Source organism: Aquarana catesbeiana, linkage group LG09, assembly GCF_042186555.1.
Source record: "Aquarana catesbeiana isolate 2022-GZ linkage group LG09, ASM4218655v1, whole genome shotgun sequence".
NCBI lineage: Eukaryota > Metazoa > Chordata > Amphibia > Anura > Ranidae > Aquarana > Aquarana catesbeiana.
Window position 1 is genome coordinate 48217099 of NC_133332.1, and position 21523 is coordinate 48238621.

Consider the following 21523-nt stretch of genomic DNA (forward strand, 5'->3'; position numbering starts at 1 on the left):
ATGATGGGCACAGTGAGGCTGCATTCACGGGCACAGTAAGGCTGAATTCACAGGGCACAGTAAGGCTGCAATTGATGATCACAGTGAGGCTGCAATTGATGGGCACAATAAGGCTGCATTTGATGGGCACAATAAGGCTGCATTTTATGGGCACAGTGAGGCCGCATTTGATGGGCACAGTGAGGCTGCATTTGATGGGAACTGGTGAGGCTGCATTGATCTCCAATATCATGTCTGCAGTCTCTGACCATCTCTTGTAGCATGTCTGCATTCTCTTACCATCTTTGGTATGATGTCCTCAGTCTCTAACCATCTCTTGTATCATGTCCGCCACCTCTGACATCTCCTGTATCATGTCTGCAGTCTCTGAGGGAGTCTGGAGAAGAGTCAAGAGTGGGAGCACCTCCGGGATGGGGGTCATAGGAGAAGTCAGACGTGTGTGGACTGTGGTGAGGAGACTATAGAATAAAACCAGAGCCACCAGCTGGAGCCAACTGACTGAGCCCTGCATGGTGCACCTGAGAGGAGGTCAGTGACAGTGCCGCCAGGCCAGTCTGTATTGTTTCAGCGGAAGGTGGTCTCTGGTCAACAGAGTATATATATATATATATATATATATATATATCTCTATCTATCCCTATGTGCTTTCATATCTGTCTTATCTATATATAATACACTCTTCAAATGTGCTTTAAAATACATGGTTTTCCCTTTCATGAGCAAGAAAGTTATGCTGTTGGGCTGGTATAATAATGCTATGGGGCTGGTATGAAATTTTTGCAGCGCTGGTTTTCATTCCCAGTCCGGCCCTGTTCAGCAGTTGACACCACAACATGTCTCCCAATGCCAGAGCCAGGCTGGACTTTCTGCTGCCCTCAGTGGCATGCCTTGGCCTTGTTTTACCCCTGGTTCATACATATGTGGTACAGGAAACGCTGCAATCCCTGTGCATTTCCCGCACTGCATTGCAATCACACTGTGTTTTTGATCTGCTGCAGGTGTCAATTCAAAGTTAACAACTCCCCAAACGAAGGTCGCAAACACAGTGTTTATCTGAACCAGATTGCATGGTTGGTTTTCAAAAAAGGTGCCTGAACGTCTTTCGTGCGATGTGGTGCGATTTAGCCCATTCAAAATGGGCTCAAATCACACTACACACAATCGCATGTGAATTGCACAGGAATGCGATGCAGTTCCTGTGCGATTTACATGCAAACTAGTGTGAAAACAGGCTTACTGTGTTGATTGCGGTGCAATCAAGGCCCATTAATTTTGAATGGGCTCAAATCGCACCAAAGTCATGCATGCACCAATTTTGGAACCGCACTGCAACTGGTTTGCATGGTCATTTTGTGAATGCGATCTGGTGCAGGTAAACACACTGTGTTTTGCAACCTTTGCTTGGGGTGTTGTTAAGATAGCACTGACACCCACTGCAGATTGCAAGGGGGGTGCGATTTGAATGAGGTGCATGAAACTTGCGTGGATTGAGGGTTTCCTGCATTGTAATGTACCTCGGCGTATCCCCTAAGCAGTAGTGTGTTTTTCCTTTGCCAGTGCAGGAAGGTGTGCAATTACACATCTTCTCGCACCTGCTTAGATATGAACCTAGCCTAAAGAAAAGTCAGTGTATTCAAGGCTGGTAATTTTTCAGTTGAAATTTTTTATTTTTTTTATTCTGCGATTAATTGAAAATTAAGCTAATGTGAACACAGTGAGTGTGCTGCCTTCCACAAGATGGTGCCCTTTGTACCTGCCCAGTAGGATTGGCTATTACAGTGCACCATCCTATGGTAGGCAGTGCATTCCCCCTTTGTTATTTTGTTAATCTGTAAAAGTTAAAAAGTCAGGGAGTGCTCTGTCTGACACAACATGGTGCACTTTGCACCATAATAGCCAACCTTACTGAGGAGGTGCAAAGGGCACCATCTCCTTGTAGGTAGGCAGCACACTCACCTTGCACCTATTCAGTTTGGACACTAATACTGGACAATAGCCAACAGCATTAATAAAAACTGGAAGAAGGAAAAAACTGAAATCAGGTTCGATTTTCTAAAGGACCTAATAAAATACAATTAGGATGTGATTGCTTACTAGGGGCAACACATACCGTTTTTCCTTTTTCCAGTCTTTATAATTTTGGCACAAGTTATTTTATTTAAAAAGACTTTTACTTAGTACCTGCTGCTGAACCCCCCAGAACAAGAAAAATTATCTACGGCCCTGCACCCCGGCTATGGCAGCCACACATCTCCACTGCACCTGTCTGTGTCCTTGTCTGCCAGCTGTTTTCATTAGTCTGCATTGAAGGGTATAGGGGAGGCAGAGAGCATTTAGAAGTGAAGACGCAGCCTTCAGGATTCATTGAATCCTGCATTGAAGGATATAGGGGGAACATGGACAGAAGGTATGAACCCCCTACTGAGTTCCCACACTGGCTGGGACTGGAGGTATGCTGCCGTGTCCGGGTTTTCTGGTAGGACAGAAACCCGGGAACAAGTGTCAAAACTTGGATTGTCTGGGTCATTCCTGTACAGGTGGCAACCACCTCCTTCCCACCTGAACCTCTGTTCTCAGAAGTGGGCTGGACTGGAACACCAATATAAATACAGTCACCCAGCATGCAATGGGGCACCTCCCCTACTAATTGGCCAGGGCTGTATCTACATACATGCTTTCACCTGCTGGGTTTCCTCCCACTGTCCAATATGATTCACCACTATTTCAGTGTGAAATTCTCCAAGACATCATGAATCGGCGTCAGCGCACACTGAGCAGACCTCACTCATCAATCACTGCTCTCTCTTAAGCAGACAGCATCTAAATTTGCCTGTCTGCTTCTCTGTTAAAGTGGAGTTCCACCCCCCCCCCCCCAAAAAAAATGTCATTAATGTGCATGAAATAAATAAAAAAAAAAATTTGGAGAAAAATTTTTTTTTTACTTACCTTTTTATGCCTGTTGCTATGTGGTCCCCCAAAATCTGCCTTCTTCAGCACCTGGGCTCCTGAGATCACTTCCCTTGGCGCAGGAAGGGAGATCACCTCTCCCCCCTCCCTCTAGGCAATCATCTGGGACACGTCACAGGTCCCAGATGGTTGCGCGGCCAGTCGCGGTGCGCGCATGCGCAGTGGGTGCCCGGCTGTGAAGCCACAACCGGGCGCCCACAGTTTCAATTTTGGCGCCGCCGAGCGGAGGGGGGAGACAAGCAGGGCTTTGATCCCCCGCATTGCTGGACCCTGGGACAGGTAAGTGTCCGATTATTAAAAGTCAGCAGCTGCAGTATTTGTAGCTGCTGACTTTTAATTTTTTTTTTTTTAAGCGGAACTCCGCTTTAAGCAGAAAAGCCAAAAACTACATACACTCTCTAGCACCTACCTAGGAGGGTGCTACAGACATACGAAGGAAAGACCTGAGTGGAGGGATTATAGATTCTTAAGGTAACAATGGGATGTTGAGGAATGTTAACATATGAGTTTTGTTCTAAAAACAATAAAAATTTATATTTATAAAAAATAAAAACACATGAGTTTTAGTGCTGCACTATTAATTATTATAATACTATATGAATGATAACTAATAAAGATGTTTATGCTGTTGGACACACATGGTTGAGAACCCTTGTTTGAGTAGATATCAATTCTCTGGTTCTTCACCATCTTTGAATGGGTATATTTACCAGGGCATATCCTTTAGCAGTTATTCAGTGCCCATATTTGTGCTTTGACAATATATTTTTTTTATGTGCTAATGCCGCGTAAACACGGTCGGAATTTCCAACAACAAATGTTCGATGTGAGCTTGTTGGAAATTCCGACCGTGTGTCGGCTCCATCGGACATTTGTTGTCGGAATTTCCGACAACAAAAATTTGAGAGCTGGTTCTCTAATTTTCCGACAACAAAATCTGTTGTCGGAAATTCCGATCGTGTGTACACTATTCCAATGCACAAAACTCCACGCATGCTCGGAATCAAGCAGAAGAGCCGCACTGGCTATTGAACTTCATTTTTCTCGGCTCGTCGTACGTCTTGTACGTCACCGCGTTCTTGACGTTCAGAATTTCCAACAACATTTGTGCAACCGTGTGTATGCAAGACAAGTTTGAGCCAATATCCATCAAAAATAAATCCAGGATTTTGTTGCCGGAATGTCGGATTGTCTGTACGCGGCATAAGTATAATGCAATCTGATATTTCAAAAGCAAGTCAAGACCAAAGCCTCAAATAACCGGCAACCTATGAATACTATCCAGGAACAATTTAAGTTTTTTTGGGACAAAAAGAGCTAAGTTTTATCTGAATTTGTATAATCCCTTAGAGTCAGATTCATCAATATTTTGCAATGCTGGTAGGATTGCTGCTTCTTGTCACACAATCCTTGGCTCAGAAGTTTCTTCTCATATGTAATATCCTTGTTGGTGGGCTTCTGTGGACTCAGGGAAAGAGAGAGGGGCTGGAACCAGGAAACATACTGGCCTGAATTTTAAAGCTTATTTGTAAGAGCACATCTATAAGGTTAGCCATTTGTGATTTATGCTTCCCACCAAGGTGAATGGAAATCTGACTGCAGCATACCCAGCCATTAATTGTATTATGTCAGGACAGAACAGTGCTCAGGACCTTTAATAAAGCTATATCGACCCACAGTCCCATTGCAGGGTCCACTATGGAATGGTCACAAAGAAACAGCCACCTTGGCTTCAAATGTCATATCTTTTATTCCAAGCATGAAGATAACCACGACACCATATAAAATGATCAATAGCATGCAAGCAGTGCCAATTACTGGGCTCTGTGGCTGTGATGGAAGATCAGCCATTCCTCACTAAACAGTGCAGGGCAATGGTATGGAAGATGCCGATGTGGAAAGGGGGAAACATCCAGTCTGTCATCTAGCTGTGTAAGCTGACCAGGTATGCCAGAAGTGACGTAGTGAAGTCCCGGGAGGAAACTGGAGAGGAGCCGTGGGGAGCCAGAATGGTTCGCAAGCGGTCAGGGTTAATTATCAGGTGCAAGACTGTTTGTAATTAGGTGTGAGTAGGGTTGCCACCTCATCCTTTTAAACCCGAACACATATGAATTACACAGGTTCTGAGACTAATTTCATTCAGATAAGGCACCAAATGTGTATAATTACCATCTTAATCAGTCACAGAACCTGTGTAATCATTATGTGTTTGGTTTTAAAGGGATGAGGTGGCAACTCTAATTGCGAGAAGGATCTAAGTGAACATAATTTTGCATTTACTGACCATGTTCCTCCAGAAGAGGGAACGATGTTCACTCTTAAATGTTTTTTATTAAAGTTGGAGTTTTATCTTTTTACTTTCTGTGGAGCTGGTGTTCTATATTCACCTAACCCTGCAGGCACAATTTTATAACACACTATTGCCATCATGGTTTACTTAAGCCCCTTTCACACATATGGACCGTTCAGGTCCGCCTGTCAGTTTTTCAAGCGGACCTGAATGGACGCTCCATTCACTTCTATGGAGCGACGGATGTCAGCGGTGACATGTCCACTGACATCCGCTCCGATCTGCTAAATGCATACGGATGGAAACCTTATTTTCCATCCGTCTGGTGGATCGGATGAAAACAGACAAGCATCCGTTTTCATCCAGTCCCCCATAGAGGAGAGCGGGGCTCTGACAGGTCCGTCCCTGCACAGTGAGCGGAGATGGATCTGTCATCCGCCAGCTCAGCAGGGATCAACTGATCGATTCTTGCTGAGCAAGCAGAGTCAGTCAAAACAGACATATATGTGTGAAAGGGGCCTTACTTACATGGCCATTTATTCAGGTGTGCCTTTCCATATAAGTGTGCTCCTTTATGTTCAACTGATCACACTTAAAAGTGTTTGAAGAAGTTTATCATATTCAACAGCAATATCACTACTGTCTATAGAAGTCATCCTTTGATAACAAATTTAGAAACGGATGGATTTGTCCTTGTTTCCCAACACTGGAAGAGTTGTTTTCTACAAGTCCATTTGCCGCAATTACTCACACAGTATGTGTTCCTTTGGCCACATGAGAAGGTGGATGTTAAAAGCTTGACTGTATAGATGCTTTTAGAGGTTCCTCTATTTTCTTTTGTATTTTTGGTGACATGAGACAAGGATAAAGCCAGCCATTGAGATTTATTGAGTAGGGTAGAAAGCAGAAGATGAAGAATGCTAGGATAATGTTAAAGTAAGAGGACTGTAACCTTCAATAGTTCACCTGCTGAGAGAAATCGGAATCCCCTTAATTTAAATGTTTAACTTATAGTATATTTACCCTTAACGCTGAACTCCAGGAAGTATATTTTAGCATACTTACTGTATGGCCAACTTGGTTCAATGTAAATATCACATATTTGATATCCGGAGGGCCACTGAGGATGCTGAAGTCCCTATAGTAGTCTGTGCTATAAACCAAGAAAGCCATGATCCTCCAGGTTTGGTGCGGGTGACTTCCCCTCTGCATGCTGACCACAGGGTGTTGCTTGCTCAGCAACCATGCCATCCCTCAAACACCTTGTCATTTTTTTTCATGAATACAAGGCATTCTTTGATTGGGCAAGATGGAGATTGTGACATTACCGTCCAATCAGAGAACACCATACATCCATTGAAAATATACAAGGCATTCTATGAACGGTGGAGGTGTTGAGTGAGAAACCTCCTGTAGTCAGTGTGCGGAGGGGAAGCTGCTCTCAGAACTTGGTAGATCACGGCTCTCATTGTATGTAGCGCAAATTTCTACTGTGATTTACAGTATACTCTGCGTGCCTCCAGATAATAGACATGCATACTTACATTGAACCAATATGGCCCAATGTAAGTATCCAAAAAATATAATTCCTGGTGTTCAGCTTAAACATTCTTTAAAAACACAAGCACAGTAATGATGCTGAGTGTAGCTGTGCTGGTATACAGGGTGATTTTTTTTTGTATCTAGTATGGACCTTCTAAAGACCACAGTTGCAAAATGTAATTGTGCATTTCCAACCTTGTGTCAAGAGCTTGGTTGAAGGCCTTTTTCTGTTCCAGTATGACTGTGCCCCTGTGCACAAAGCCAGCTCCATAAAGACATGGTTTGATGAGGTAGGTGTGAGACACTGCAGACACTTCACACCGCGGATTGCACAGGAATACTGTGCGTCCCTGTTCTCCATTTCAGAGACAAATCAGGGCCAAATCTTTGCCTGAATTCGGCCCTGAAACCGAGCCAAAGACGCACAGCGTTTCTGTGCAAGCCACTCCACAGTCGCCCCGGAGTTATGTGAATCGGCTCCATAGAGAGCTGGTCACAATCTCCTGTCATGCAAATTGGATGCGAGGAAAGCCACATCCAATTCACATAGGTGTGAACCCAGCCTAAAGGAACTTTAGAAGCATGCACCTCTGTGCAGTCTGATCTCACCTCTGCAAAAGTTCCTACCTTCTTTCATCATGAAAACAGAGTCCTACTGAAATGGGTGCATGGAAATGTGATTTTTATTTTTTTGCCTGTAAATCAAGAAAAATCAAAGTTGGCTGCAAATGGACAGTTATTTAGAATAACATTGCATAACAAAATGTCTTGTGTAGAAATTAGCCATGCTTAATATAATGGGAGTATTCCTTTAAATAGCTGTCAATCTTGGTTTTAGACAGCAGTCTTTGATGATGTGCTTCTTTCTCTGCATTTACAATGTTTCATGGATTGAAAGCTTTATTTCAGGTATATAAGTTCATTCTTTACAACTTTCTCTATCCAGTCCATAGAATGGACAATTTCAGCATGGAAGTCCCGGGAGGCAGATGGAACTGGAGTTTTCCTTTTAAATCCCTGACAGCTGACCACTGTTCCCCAGCTAATGACCCCCACCTGTACAGGAGACAAGGAGAGAGAGCTTACAGAAGGGTGGACCTTGGGCTGGCCATACATTATACAATTTTCTTGTAGATTTAACAAAACCATATAAAATGAGGTCAAACCTAAACACTTTCAATTTGTATGCAATGAGGCAGGCCCTTAGTTGAAGGTAAATCTAAAGGTAATTCAATAAGAACATTGTATGAGGCTTAAGCCTGGCAGGGAGATTGGAGGCAGGGAAAGAAAGAACGCTGCACCAAAGCTGCTATTCTTTAAATTTGTGGGGTTTTTTTTTTGTTTTTTTGTTTTTATTACAAGCTTGCTTAGAAACAGACACGAAAGTCAATTTGATGTGCTAAATTGTAATAAAAGAAGCTTGATAAACTGAATCACTATATAACAACACCTGGTCTATGCCTAAAGACATTAAAATTGTGATGCCTGGAGTCCAGCTTAAAAAAAAAAAAAAGAAGAAAAATCACGACAAAATTGTGGGAAAAACACATCACATGCTTTTCTGCAGCTTCTCTTCATTGAAGTCTTTTGCCCCAAAAAGGCATAAAAAGCACCATTTTGCATTTAAAAAGTCCCTGATCCTTTCCAAAAATGCAGCGGCACAAAAATGCATTGATGTTCCATAGGAACCCATGTTAAAAATATTGTCTCGTGTTTCTACAAAAAGCATAAAAAAAAGCATTGGTGTGAATGGAGCCTTTGTCCTGTTCTGGGCTGACAACACACAGCATTTTTGTGGGCCAGCCCTGCCTAGTGTCGTTTGCTAAATTACTCAACCACTCCTAAGCCCCATACACACGATCCGAATATCGGACGAATGATCGTCTGTTTTTGTTTGCATGCTAATCTCACATCGAATCTGATGAGTTTACTAAAGTCCCGAAAATTCCCGTACGACAGAATAAAAATTCGGAAGCGATGTCATGTGTTGCAATGCATTTGTATTGCATTTTCGAACGATAGCTGTACCGATTAAACGAAAATCGTACGATCTGGCATCGTACGGAAAAAATTTCCGTGCATGTCCGATAGAATAATATCGGATGAACTGTCCTGATCGGCTCTCGAAAGCTCTGTACTAACGATCCGATTATCGTACGATCGTTTCGAATGCGGCATTTTACGTATGATTTTCGGATCGTGTGTACGGGGCATTACTCTCCAATCTGCATAACAGGGGTCTCCAAACTTGGACCAAATCCAACCCATTACAAGATTTTAGAGGGGACTCTGATGAGGTCCAGGATATAGCCCCTGTTCACATCGGAGTGATTTGACAGGTCGAATCGCATGTCAAATCGGAGCCTATTGCCAGCAATAGGAGCATCTCAATCAAAGCCGTGTTCAGTGTGAAGGAGGGCTTAAGGAAGGATGGGCTTTGATGGGGACTCTGAAGGGCTCAAGTTTATTTGGAAATTCTTTGCTGTGTTTTACTGAAGCTTTTTTCAGTTGTTCTTAAATCATATCACGCTGATTAGCACAACTTATTTATTGAAATTTGAATCCTTAATTTATAAATGTATTTGTTTTCAGCCAACAAATATTAGTGAAATAAAAGATGTGGGCCTCATACTGAGGTTTGCAGACTCCTGCTCTAGAACATAATGGACAATCGTTTTGTAATGCAAAACAAGAACTAGAAGAGCTGTTGGAGATAACACAGTGAGTATGCAGAGGACACATGACAGGTCTAAACTTCTGTCAAGATCAATGTGTTTATTTTTGCACTTCTCAAACAGATAAAACAAAATTCCAATCGTATTTTTAATTGAGCAAAAATTAGCAAATAATAGAAGTTCATTGTTATGCCCCGTACACACGGTCGGATTTTCCGACGGAAAATGTGTGATAGGACCTTGTTGTCGGAAATTCCGACCGTGTGTAGGCTCCATCACACATTTTCCATCGGATTTTCCGACACACAAAGTTTGACAGCAGGCTATAAAATTTTCCGACAACAAAATCCGTTGTCGGAAATTCCGATCGTGTGTACACAAATCCGACGGACAAAGTGCCACGCATGCTCAGAATAAATAAAGAGATGAAAGCTATTGGCTACTGCCCCGTTTATAGTCCCGACGTACGTGTTTTACGTCACCGCGTTTAGAACGATCGGATTTTCCGACAACTTTGTGTGACCGTGTGTATGCAAGACAAGTTTGAGCCAACATCCGTTGATAAAAATCCTAGGATTTTGTTGTCGGAATGTCCGAACAAAGTCCGACCGTGTGTACAGGGCATTAGAGTTTACCTACACTTTAGGAATTGTGTGAAAAAATGGAAAAAAAAAACCCCACACCTGTGATGTACCATGTCAATATAATATATGAGTTGCGTGCGATCACTTACACGCAGGGCTGCTGATAGAAAACACAGGGCCCCGTACAGACTACCTGACAGGGCCCCCCCAAGAAAATATTAAAGCTATATTTCTCTAAAAATACAATAAAATTATTAGCAGACACAAATACAACATAACTCATAGAATTCCTATGAGTTAGCAAATCTAAAAGATAAAATTGAGTTAATAAATAAAAATGAAGGCGAGATGAAAAAAATATACAGGCTGCCGGATCAGACGGAGAGAAACAAAGTTAGGCTCTATGCACACTGGGCTTAAAAAAACCTCCAATTCATCTAGCAGAAAAAAATACTCATAGAGCATTTTTTGTACAAAGTTTAGATGAGTTTAGGAGAGTTTTTTACGTTTCTTCTGCCAGTAATCTCCAATCAGAGAAGCAAACCAGAAGGTTTTTTTTTTTTCCTGCCTCTAAACGCTGAGCTCAAAATACGCCTGTAAACGTCCTAATGTGTATGGACACATAGGATAACATTGAGCTGCTTCTACAGACAGAACACAAAACTCCTATAGAAGCAGTACATTTTAAATCAGTGTGCATGGAGCCTTATGCTGGCCATACACTATACGAAAAATCAGCCGAACACATTTTCGAAAAATGAACGTTCGACCGTGACCGCAAACGATCGTGCCATCATGTAATGACCGATAAATTGTTCAGTGGACATGAATAAATAATTTTTTGTTCGTTTTTTTTACATACACCTAGTGCAGACAGTTCGGACGGGAAACACATTAACCTTGCAATTTATCGTACGTTCGGCAGAAATTTTCCAAACTTCCCGTTCGTTTTTTTTCCACAAAAATGTCACAAACGATTATCAATTTGTGCCCATTAACTTGCCGAAAAATGAACGAAGTGTCTATATGAACGATTTTTCGGCTGATTTTTCGTATAGTGTATGGCCAGCATAAGTTAGGCCCCATTCACACTAGCGCGTTTTTTGATGCATTTTGCATTTTGCAGAAATGCACGGGAATTTTTTAACATGGGTTCCTATGGAACATGTTCACATCAATGCTTTTTTGTATCTCCGCGTTTTTGGAAAGGGTCGGGGACTTTTTCTCATGCAAAATGCAGCGTTTTGCATGTAATGGTTTTCAATGGACAAGCATCAAAAACGCAAGTGCACCTTTTTTGCAGCGTTTTTGCAGCGTTTTTGGTGCGTTTTTGGTGCGTTTTTGCCGTTTTTTTTTTTTTTTTTTTTTTTGTAATTTTTTTGTAAGACTGTAAAAAAAAATGAAAAAAAAAAAAAAAACGCAAAACGCAAATCGCGGCAAAAACGCGGCAAAAACGCCGCTAAAACGCGGCAAAAACGCGGCTCAAAAACGCGGCAAGCATGAAAAAAAAACCTCCAAAAACGCTCAAAAGCAACATGCATAGGTGTGAATCGAGCCTTAGGCCCCATTCACACTAGCGCGTTTTTTGATGCATTTTGCAGAAATGCACGGGAATTTTTTAACATGGGTTCCTATGGAACATGTTCACATCAATGCTTTTTTGTATCTCCGCGTTTTTGGAAAGGGTCGGGGACTTTTTCTCATGCAAAATGCAGCGTTTTGCATGTAATGGTTTTCAATGGACAAGCATCAAAAACGCAAGTGCACCTTTTTTGCAGCGTTTTTGATGCGTTTTTGGTGCGTTTTTGGTGCGTTTTTGCCGTTTTTTTTTTTTTTTTTTTATTTTTTTTTTTTTTAATTTTTTTGTAAGACTGTAAAAAAAAAAATGAAAAAAAAAAAAAAAAAAAAACGCAAAACGCAAATCGCGGCAAAAACGCGGCAAAAACGCCGCTAAAACGCGGCAAAAACGCGGCTCAAAAACGCGGCAAGCATGAAAAAAAAACCTCCAAAAACGCTCAAAAGCAACATGCATAGGTGTGAATCGAGCCTTAGAGAGATAAACTCAGAAGCAGCTGCAGAAATAACCTTAAAAACCAGTGCTGAGAGGAGGGGGCCCACACAGGGAGGGGGATTAATGAAAGACGACTGTCTCTTTCTTAGCAGATAAAAACTGGCAGCAGGGAAAGGGGAGGAGAGCAGCTTTCATCTACTGGAGGAAAAGAAACACAATTGTCGTCTGTCACTAATCCCCCTCCCTGTGTGGGGCCCCCCTATGTTATCGGGCCCTGTACACCAGGGCTGGTGGTCCCCCCCTATCAGTGACCCTGCTTATATGTGTATGTGTGCCCACATTTAAAACATGTATATATGTATTAGTGCTGTGATGCTCTCACAAAAATTATAATTAAATAGATAAGTGCATATAAAATAATAAAATGCTCAAAAAAAAGCAAGGAAATAAATTAAAGTGATACTAAATTTATATAAAAAAACAACAAAATACCTGCTCTGTGTAATGATTTTGCACAGAGCAGCCCTGAACCTCCTCTTCTCGTGTACCCGTGTGACGCTCCTGGCTCCTCCCCCTTGTCAAAGGCCCCATAGCAAGCAGCTTGCTATGGGGACACTCCTGCATGCTCGTTCCCAAGCCACTTTCTGTATGTCTATAGACTCACAGAGCATGGCTCAGTCCTGTCCCCTGTTCTCTCCTCACTGGCTGTGATTGACAGCCGTGGGAGCCATTGGCTCCCATGGCTGTCTCTGAGCCGAGGAGAAGGGAAAGAGCCAGGAGAGCCGCTGCTCTCGTGCACATCACTGGATTGAGATCAGGCTCAAGTAAGTACACAGAAGGTTTTTTTACCTTCATGGATAGAATCCATGAAGGTAACAACAATGTCAGCTTTTAGTACCACCTAAAATCCACTGCACATATATAACTCAATATATACAGTGCCTTGAAAAAGTATTCATACCCCTTGAAATGTTTAACATTTTGTTATGTTACAACCGAAAATGTAAATGTATTTTATTGGGATTTTATGTGATAGACCAACACAAAGTGGCACATAATTGTGAAGTGGAAGGAAAATTATAAATGGTTTTCACATTTTTTTTACAAATATGTGAAAAGTGTGACGTGCATTTGTATTCAGCTCCCTTTACTCTGATACCCCTAACTAAAATCTAGTGGAATCAATTACTGTCCGAAGTCATCTAATTAGTAAATAGAGTCCACCTGTGTGTAATTTAATCTCAGTATAAATACAACTGTTCTGTGAACCCCTCATAGGTTTGTTAGAGAACCTTAGTGAACAAACAGCATCATGAAGGCTAAGGAACACACCAGACAGGTCAGGGGTAAAGTTGTGGAGAAGTTTAAAGCAGGGTTAGGTTATAAAAAAATATTCTAAGCTTTGAACATCTCACGGAGCACTGTTCAATCCATCATCCAAAAATGGAAAGAGTATGGCACAACTGCAAACCTACCAAGACATGGCCGTCCACCTAAACTGACAGGCCGGGCAAGGAGAGCATTAATCAGAGAAGCAGCCAAGAGGTCCATGGTAACTCTGGAGGAACTGCAGAGATCCACAGCTCAGGTGGGAGAATCTGTCCACAGGACAACTATTAGTCGTGCTCTCCACAAATCTGGCCTTTATGGAAGAGTGGCAAAAAGAAAGCCATTGTTTCAAAAAAGCCATAGGAAGTCCCATTTCAGTTTGTGAGAAGCCATGTGGGGGACACAGCAAACATGTGGAAGAAGGTGCTCTGGTCAGATGAGACCAAAATTGAACTTTTTGGCCTAAAAACAAAACGCTATCTTTGCCGGAAGACCAATACTGCACATCACCCTGAACACACCATCCCCATCATGAAACATGGTGATGGCAGCATCATGTTGTGGGACAGGAAAGCTGGTCAGAGTTGAGGAAGATGGATGGAACCAAATACAGGCCAATCTTAGAAGAAAACCTGTTAGAGTCTGCAAAAGACTTGAGACTGGGGTGGAGGTTGACCTTCCAGCAGGACAACGACCCTAAACATACAGCCAAAGCTACAATGGAATGGTTTAGATCAGTGATGGCGAACCTCTGCACCCCAGATGTTTTGGAACTACATATCCCATGATGCTCATGCACTCTTCAGTGTAGTGGAGCATCATGGGAAATGTAGTTCCAAAACATCTGGGTTGCCAAGGTTCGCCATCACTGGTTTAGATCAAAGCATATTCATGTGTTAGAGTGGCCCAGTCAAAGTCCAGACCTAAATCCAATTGAGAATCTGTGGCAAGACTTAAAAATTGCTGTTCACAGACGCTCTCCATCCAATCTGACAGAGCTTGAGCTATTTTGCAAAGAAAAATAGGCAAAAATGTCACTCTATAGATGTGCAAAGCTGGTAGAGACACCCCCAAAAAGACTTGCAGTTGTAAAAAAAAAAGAAAAAGGCGGTTCTACAAAGTATTGACTCAGGGGGGCTGAATACAAATGCACGCTATACTTTTCACATATTTATTTGTAAAAAAATTTGAAAATCATTTATCATTTTCCTTCCACTTCACAATTATGTGCCACTTTGTGTTGATCTATCACATAAAATCTCAATAAAATACATTTACGTTTTTGATTGTAACATGACTAAATGTGGAAAATGTCAAGGGGTATGAATACTTTTTTAAGGCACTGTACACACAAATGTGAAAACAAAGTCTCTAATTTGTGATTTTAAGTGCAACATCCCAAATTCCTCCAGTGCTCCATTGCAAATAGTATTTTCACATGTGCTCCTCCTCCAGTGTGTCACACCTCTAACCTTCTAATATGGACCTATGAGAGATATAGGTCACAAAATGCTTTTGCCCTCTATAGGGTTAAGTAGCTCCCAGATCTCCTCTCACTCTCCAACTGTTGTCAATGTTTATGTGACCTCCTTCTTCAATTGGACTTATTGTAAAGTGCTTTATTAAAAGATTAAAAAAGACACTCACAATAGCTGGTGCACTATAGAGACACAGCCAACAAGGTTTTCTCTTTTGCGAGGCATCCTATGCGTATTGTCTTTAATCACATGACATTTTCATGGGATGCCCCAAAGATCCAGAGGATCCCCTGAAGAAATCATGGGATTAATGACGATACTCATAGGATGGAGCTGGGTGACAAACACTGATTCAACCACTGGTCGGAGCTAAATCTGCAGTCAGCAACACATATTGTGCTTTTTTTTTTACCTACCTGCTCCCTATTCAGAACTGTGATCACAATGTCTGGCACCAACTTTCTTTGCAGCTCTGAAATGCCATGTAACTGAATGCCAAGAGCGACAAAGAAAGCTGGTATTTGAAGAGGCAAAATGGCACCTATCTTAAAAGGGTCACTGGGTTTTATTTCCCTCCAAGTCTAAAGGTTTCCACTTCATGCCTGGTCAGACTGGTCTTACCTGGATGTAACGTTTGTTATGTTGTATAATCAAAGGACCGCCAGAATCTCCTGCAAGAGACAACAACAGGAATAAACATGGTGGCAAAATGGTTGGTATTCTCACTGTCTAAGAGTCCTAGTTTCTGGGGCTGTGGTGTCAGTTCCCACCAAGGACATATCCCACACGCAGTCTGTATGAATTCACATTTTTTGCATGGGCATTAGACTGTTGTCTTCAAACCAAACTGATTCCAGACAATGTGTTTGTATGCTTGTATGATGGTGGTAGGGAAAGTAAATTGTTCCTCATATTTGGCATAGACCAATATGAATTGTTCTCTGTACTATGTAACGTGTTAAGTAATAGGTTAGAGCTGTATGAATACATTTGGCGGGCATGCAGGGAAGCAGCTTACGTCATACTCCATGGTCTTCCACCTCAGGAAGTTGAATATAAAACTGCCAATGCTGGTGTACACCATGGTTAGTAAACAAGGTCCCCAACTAAAATGAGAGGTTTGTAGTAGGGGGGTATAGAAAGGATAAGGTAGGCAGGAGAATGGTTCAGAATTTTTTTCTTCAAAGTTAAAGTTATATTTTAAAATGAGGGATAAAGACAGAAAGAAGAAAATAGAAAGCCATATAACTCATTACCTTTGCAGGTCTGAGGATCCACCACTGGATCTATCCCTCCAGTGCACAAGAAATTATCAGTCACAGCATCTCTAATATCTGCTACATTCTCAAAGTCTTTCACCTTTTTGGCATCTTCAAGACAGTTGAGTCTCTGTGGAGGAGGAGAGAAATTATAGGTGGAGGACATCTCAAAATGTAGAGCCCAGACACCGAATGCCTTAATGTGGATCTGTTATTTTGTAAGCAGACAACAGGATGGCTGCTTTTGGCAGTATTAAACAATTTAGCAGACAGCAAAAGTGTGATATTTAGTACCACCTACCTACATGTCCCCATGGCAGCACTAGGTAAGGTTGTAGGAGAGTTAGGTCCCTATGAACTAAACGCAAAAAAAGGAACAAACAGCAATGAAACAGTAATAATAATTTTGTACCTTTTGCCCTTGTTTTATCAGCACATCCATCTGTATAAAGTCATCTTTTCTCTCCTCTGAAATGAACATCGCTTTCACCAACTCACTAGACAGTAGCAATGTTTCTATGGAGAAAAGTAATTTTTACATGAAAAAAATAGGATAAAATCCTTATGATTTTCCTTCAGCTGTTCTATTTCTTACTACCCATTTGTAAAGTCAAACCAAGCTGTTTACATCTTTTGACGTCATATTGGTACCTAGTGGGACTAGTGAGGATGGTTTCCACAGTCTGGAGAAGGAGGTATGGGGATACAGCGGGAAAAATAAGTATTGAACACATCACCATTTTTCTAGGTAAATTTATTTCTAATGCCGCGTAATGCTAATTCCAGGTCTTATTGAAGCGCTCCACAAGTGGTCCTTGGCTCTTGGACAACTCTTCTGATAATTCTTTTCACTCCTCTGTCAGAGATCTTGTGAGGAGCACACGGTCGTGGCAGGTTTATGGTGACATTATGTTCTTTCTACTTCCAGATTATGGCCTCAACAGTGCCCACTAGAGTATTCAGAAGTTTAGAAATCCTTCTGTAACCAATGTAATGTCATCAGTATATTTTGCAACAGTAAGGTTGCAAAGGTCTTGAGAGAGCTCTTTGCTTTTTTACCCATCATGAGATGTTTCTTGTGTGACACCTTGGTAATAAGACACCTTTTTATAGGCCATCAGTTGAGATTGAACCAGCTGGTATTAATTTGCACTGACAAGGGGCAGGATTGATTTCTAATTACTGATAGTTTTCAGCTGGTATCTTAGCTTTCCATGCCTTTTTGCACCTCCCTTTCCTTTCTTCATGTGTTCAATACTTTTTCCCTGTGTCATTCTATTTTATTACACATAATCTAATTTTTTGAACTTATTTGTTTTGGTTTCTTTGTATTTATGGATTGCATTGGTTGTTACTGACGTGGTGAATATTTCATGTCAATAACATCTTTAGAAATATATTTACCTAGAAAAATGTTAACATGTTCAATATTTGTTTTACCAGCTGTATATTGTGCAATCAATTAGGGGTCTGTAAATCTAAAAAGGCTAAAGTTTATCTTTGGCCATGGACCACTTGCCACACCCAGGCCTGATTACTGCCAGACCTGTTGAATCAAGAAATCACATAAATAGAATCTGTCTGACAAAGTGAAGCATGCTAACAGATCACAAAAAGCCATACATCATACCACAATCTAAAAAAATTCCAGAACCGATTAGAAACAAAGTAATGTACATGTATCAGTCTAGGAAGGGTTTCAAATCCATTTCTAAGGCTTTGGAACTCCAGTGAACCACGGGAAGAGTCATTATCCACAAATGGAGATAACTTGGAACAGTGGTGAATCTTCCCAGGAGTGGCCGGCCTACAAAAGTTACTCCAAGAGCATGACGACGACTCATCCAGGAGGTCAAAAAAGAACCCAGAACAACATCTAAAGAACTGCAGGCCTCGCTTGCCTCAGGTAAGATCAATGTTCATAATTCAACAATAAGAAAGAGACTGGGCAAAAATGGCATCTATGGGTGAGTTCCAAGGACAAAGCCACTGCTGACCAAAAAGAACACAAAGGCTCATCTCACATTTACCAAAAAACATCTTGATTATCCCCAAGATTTTTAGGTAAATATTCTGTGGACCGATGAGACAAAAATGTAATTGTTTGGAAGGTGTGCATCCTGTTACATCTAGCATAAAACGAATACAGCATTTCATAACAAGAACATCATACCAACAGTCAGACATGGTGGTGGTAGCGTGATGGTCTGAGGGCTGCTTTGCAGCTTCAGGACCTTGACGACTTACCATAATTGAGGGAACCATGAATTCTGAGCTCTACCAGAAAATCTTAAAGGAGAATGCCCGGCCATCAGTTTGTGACCTCAAGCTCAAGTGCACATGGGTTATGCAGCAGGACAATGATCCGAAACACAACAGCAAGTCCACCTCCAAATGGTTCAAACAAAGCAGAATTTAGGTTATGGAGCGGCCTAGTCAAAGCCCGGACTTAAATCCAATTGAGATACTGTATCATGACCTTACACAGGCGTTCATTCTGGAAAACCCTCCAATGTGGCTGAATTAAAACAATTCTGCAAAGAAGAGTGGGCCAAAATTGCTCCACAGCAATGTGAAAGACTCATTACCAGTTATCGCAAATGCTTGATTGCAGTTGTTGCCGCCAAGGGTGGCACAACCAGTCAGGGAACTTGAGGCAGAACAGCAGGAGGAAAAGGAGGACTTCCTTTGCTCTCAAGGCCCCCTTTAGGCAGATAGCATTCCTGCGGGGCTGCCAAACACACAGGAGGAAGAAGAGGAGGAGGAGGAGGAGGAGGAGGATTGTGTCAGCATGGATGTACAGGATAACATGCAGCAGTCTTCAAGGGATGGGTTTCAGTCCCCAGAAACCCAAGGAGTTGTACATGGCTGGGAGGGGGTAGTTCCTGACAGTGTCATCCTTAGTGACCCAGAGGACTCAGAATCTCATGTCTCAAAGCCTGCGAAAGGACCCTAGGATTCGTGGTATCAAGGAGAGGGATCATTACTGGCTGGCAACCCTTCTTGATCCATGTTACAAGGGAAAAGTTGCAGAGCTCATCCTGCCTTCACAGAGGGAGCAGAGGATGAAACATCTTCAGGACGCCTTGAAGAAAAGTTTGTGTAACGCCTTTCCAGACCCTGGGAGGTTACCATTTCCTGGTGCTGGACGTGTTTCTGAGGCTTTGTTCGGTCAGAGGAAGAGTGGAGAAGGTGGCTGGCTGACCGAAGCCTTTAACCAGTTGACATCCGCGCTATAGCCGAATGACGGCTACAGCGCGCACCTGAATTCCCGGGAGGCCGTCATATGACGGCCTCCCCTGTGCGCACGCCCTGCACGCACCCTACAGGGTGAGACTCGGGTGAACACAGATCCGAGTAAGGGGCCGGTCCCGGCCCCTTACCATATGATCAGCTGTCAGCCAATGACAGCTGATCACATGATCAAAATAAAAGCTCTGTGATTGTTTTTTTTTTTTCTCCTCGCGCTGAAAAAAAGCCGATCACCGGCTCATCAGCAAGGGACATCGGTCCTGAAGAGTAAGAGGCAATAATGCCTCATATGTGCCACCAGTACCCCCTGCCAGTGCCACCTGCCATTTCCACTTGACAGTGCCCACAGTCCCACCAGTGCCACCTATCAATGCCCATAAGTGTCACCTATCAATGCCTACAAGTGCCACCTATCAATGCCCATAAGTGCCACCTATCAATGCCCACCAGTGGTGCCAATCAGTGCCACCTAGCAGTGCTGCCTATCAGTGTAACAGATCAGTGCCCATTATTGCCACCCATCAGTGCCCATCACTGCCACCCATCAGTGCCCATCACTGCCACCCATCAGTGCCCATCACTGCCGCCTACCGGTGCCTATCATTGCCGCCTCATCAGCGTACATCAATGAAGGAGAAAAATTACCTTTTTTAAAATTTTATAACAAAATATAAAATTTTTTTTTTTTTTTTTTTTAATTCGGTCTTTTTACATTTTTTTTACAAAAAATAAAAACCGCAAAGGTGATCAAATACCACCAAAAGAAAGCTCTATTTGTGGGAAAAAAATTATAAAAATTTAATTTAGGTACAGTGTTGTATGATTGCGCAATTGTCATTCAAAGTGCGTCAGCGCTGAAAGCTGAAAATTTGTCTGGATAGGAGGGGGTTTAAGTGCCCAGTAAGCAAGTGGTTAAACAATTTTTTAGTCTTCAGCACCCAGGGCTAATAGGTTCAAGCAACAATTGGCAGCATCTGCATTATAGGGTGCAGGAATATCTAGGGGCAAGAGCAGACTTGGAGACCTTTCCAACTGAGCATTCACTGTGCTACTGGGTCTTGAGGAATGACCACTGGCCAGAACTTGCTCAATATGCAATCAAGCTACTGGCCTGTCCGGCATCCAGCCTGCTTTCTGAATGCACATTCAGTGCTGCTGGAGGGTTTGTAATGGATTAAAGAATGCGTCTGTCCACAGACTCCGCTGATAGGCTCACATTTATAAAAATGAATCAGTCCTGGATCAGCAGCTATCAAGTCCCTGATGCTGATGTAACTGATTGAATTTGCTAGGGATCTAGGATCCCTTGAAGACTGCCTATGCTGCCTCTATCATATTCCTGAATCTTGATGATGCTAGCTTCCAACAATATTTTTTGTCTAGGGCACCACCAACACCCAAGATCCAATTTTTCTGTCTCTGTTTAACAGGGGCATGTAAATACAATTTTTGAAATAATATTTAACAGCAGGGTCCGTTCCTGCACCCAATATATATATAGTCCAGTCCCCGTAGTATATATAATATAGTAATATAATATAGTTCACAGTATATATATATATAAATCTCGTATAATAATAATATAGTGCAGTCCGTATAGTATATAAGTATATAGTGCAGTCCGCATAATGTATATATATTTATTGCAGTTCAGAGTATATAGTACAGTCCGTGTAATAAATATATATGTATGTATATATATATATATATATATATATATATATATATATAAAATCAGTTCAGAGTATATAGTGCAGTCAGTATAGTATACAGTCATGGCCGAAATTGTTGGCACCCCAGACATTTTTCCAGAAAATCAAGTATTTCTCACAGAAAAGTATTGCAGTAACGCATGTTTTGCTATACACATGTTTATTCCCTTTGTGTGTATTGGAACAAAACAAAAAGAGGGAGGAAAAAAAGAAAATTGGACATAATGTCACACAAAATTCCAAAAATGGGCTGGTCAAAATTTTTGGCACCCTTTCAAAATTGTGGATAAATAAGATTGTTTCAAGCATGTGATGCTCCCTTAAACTCACCTGGGGCAAGTAACAGGTGTGGGCAATATAAAAATCACACCTGAAAGCAGATAAAAAGGAGAGAAGTTCATTTACACTTTGTATTGTGTGCCTG

General features: G+C 41.9%; 1 protein-coding gene across 1 annotated transcript in view; it reads right to left on the minus strand.

Moving 5' to 3' along the window:
- Positions 1-7464: 7464 nt before the first annotated feature.
- The window catches only part of LOC141107597 (complement factor B-like), a 126732-nt gene continuing 112673 nt past the window's right edge, over positions 7465-21523 (minus strand). The window contains exons 15-18 of the mRNA XM_073598447.1: positions 16548-16651; positions 16133-16265; positions 15498-15547; positions 7465-7855 (exon numbers count right to left, since the gene is read on the minus strand). Coding sequence (XP_073454548.1) covers positions 7700-7855; positions 15498-15547; positions 16133-16265; positions 16548-16651 — 443 coding nt within the window. The 3' untranslated portion in view covers positions 7465-7699. The remainder of the gene's footprint in view (positions 7856-15497; positions 15548-16132; positions 16266-16547; positions 16652-21523) is intronic.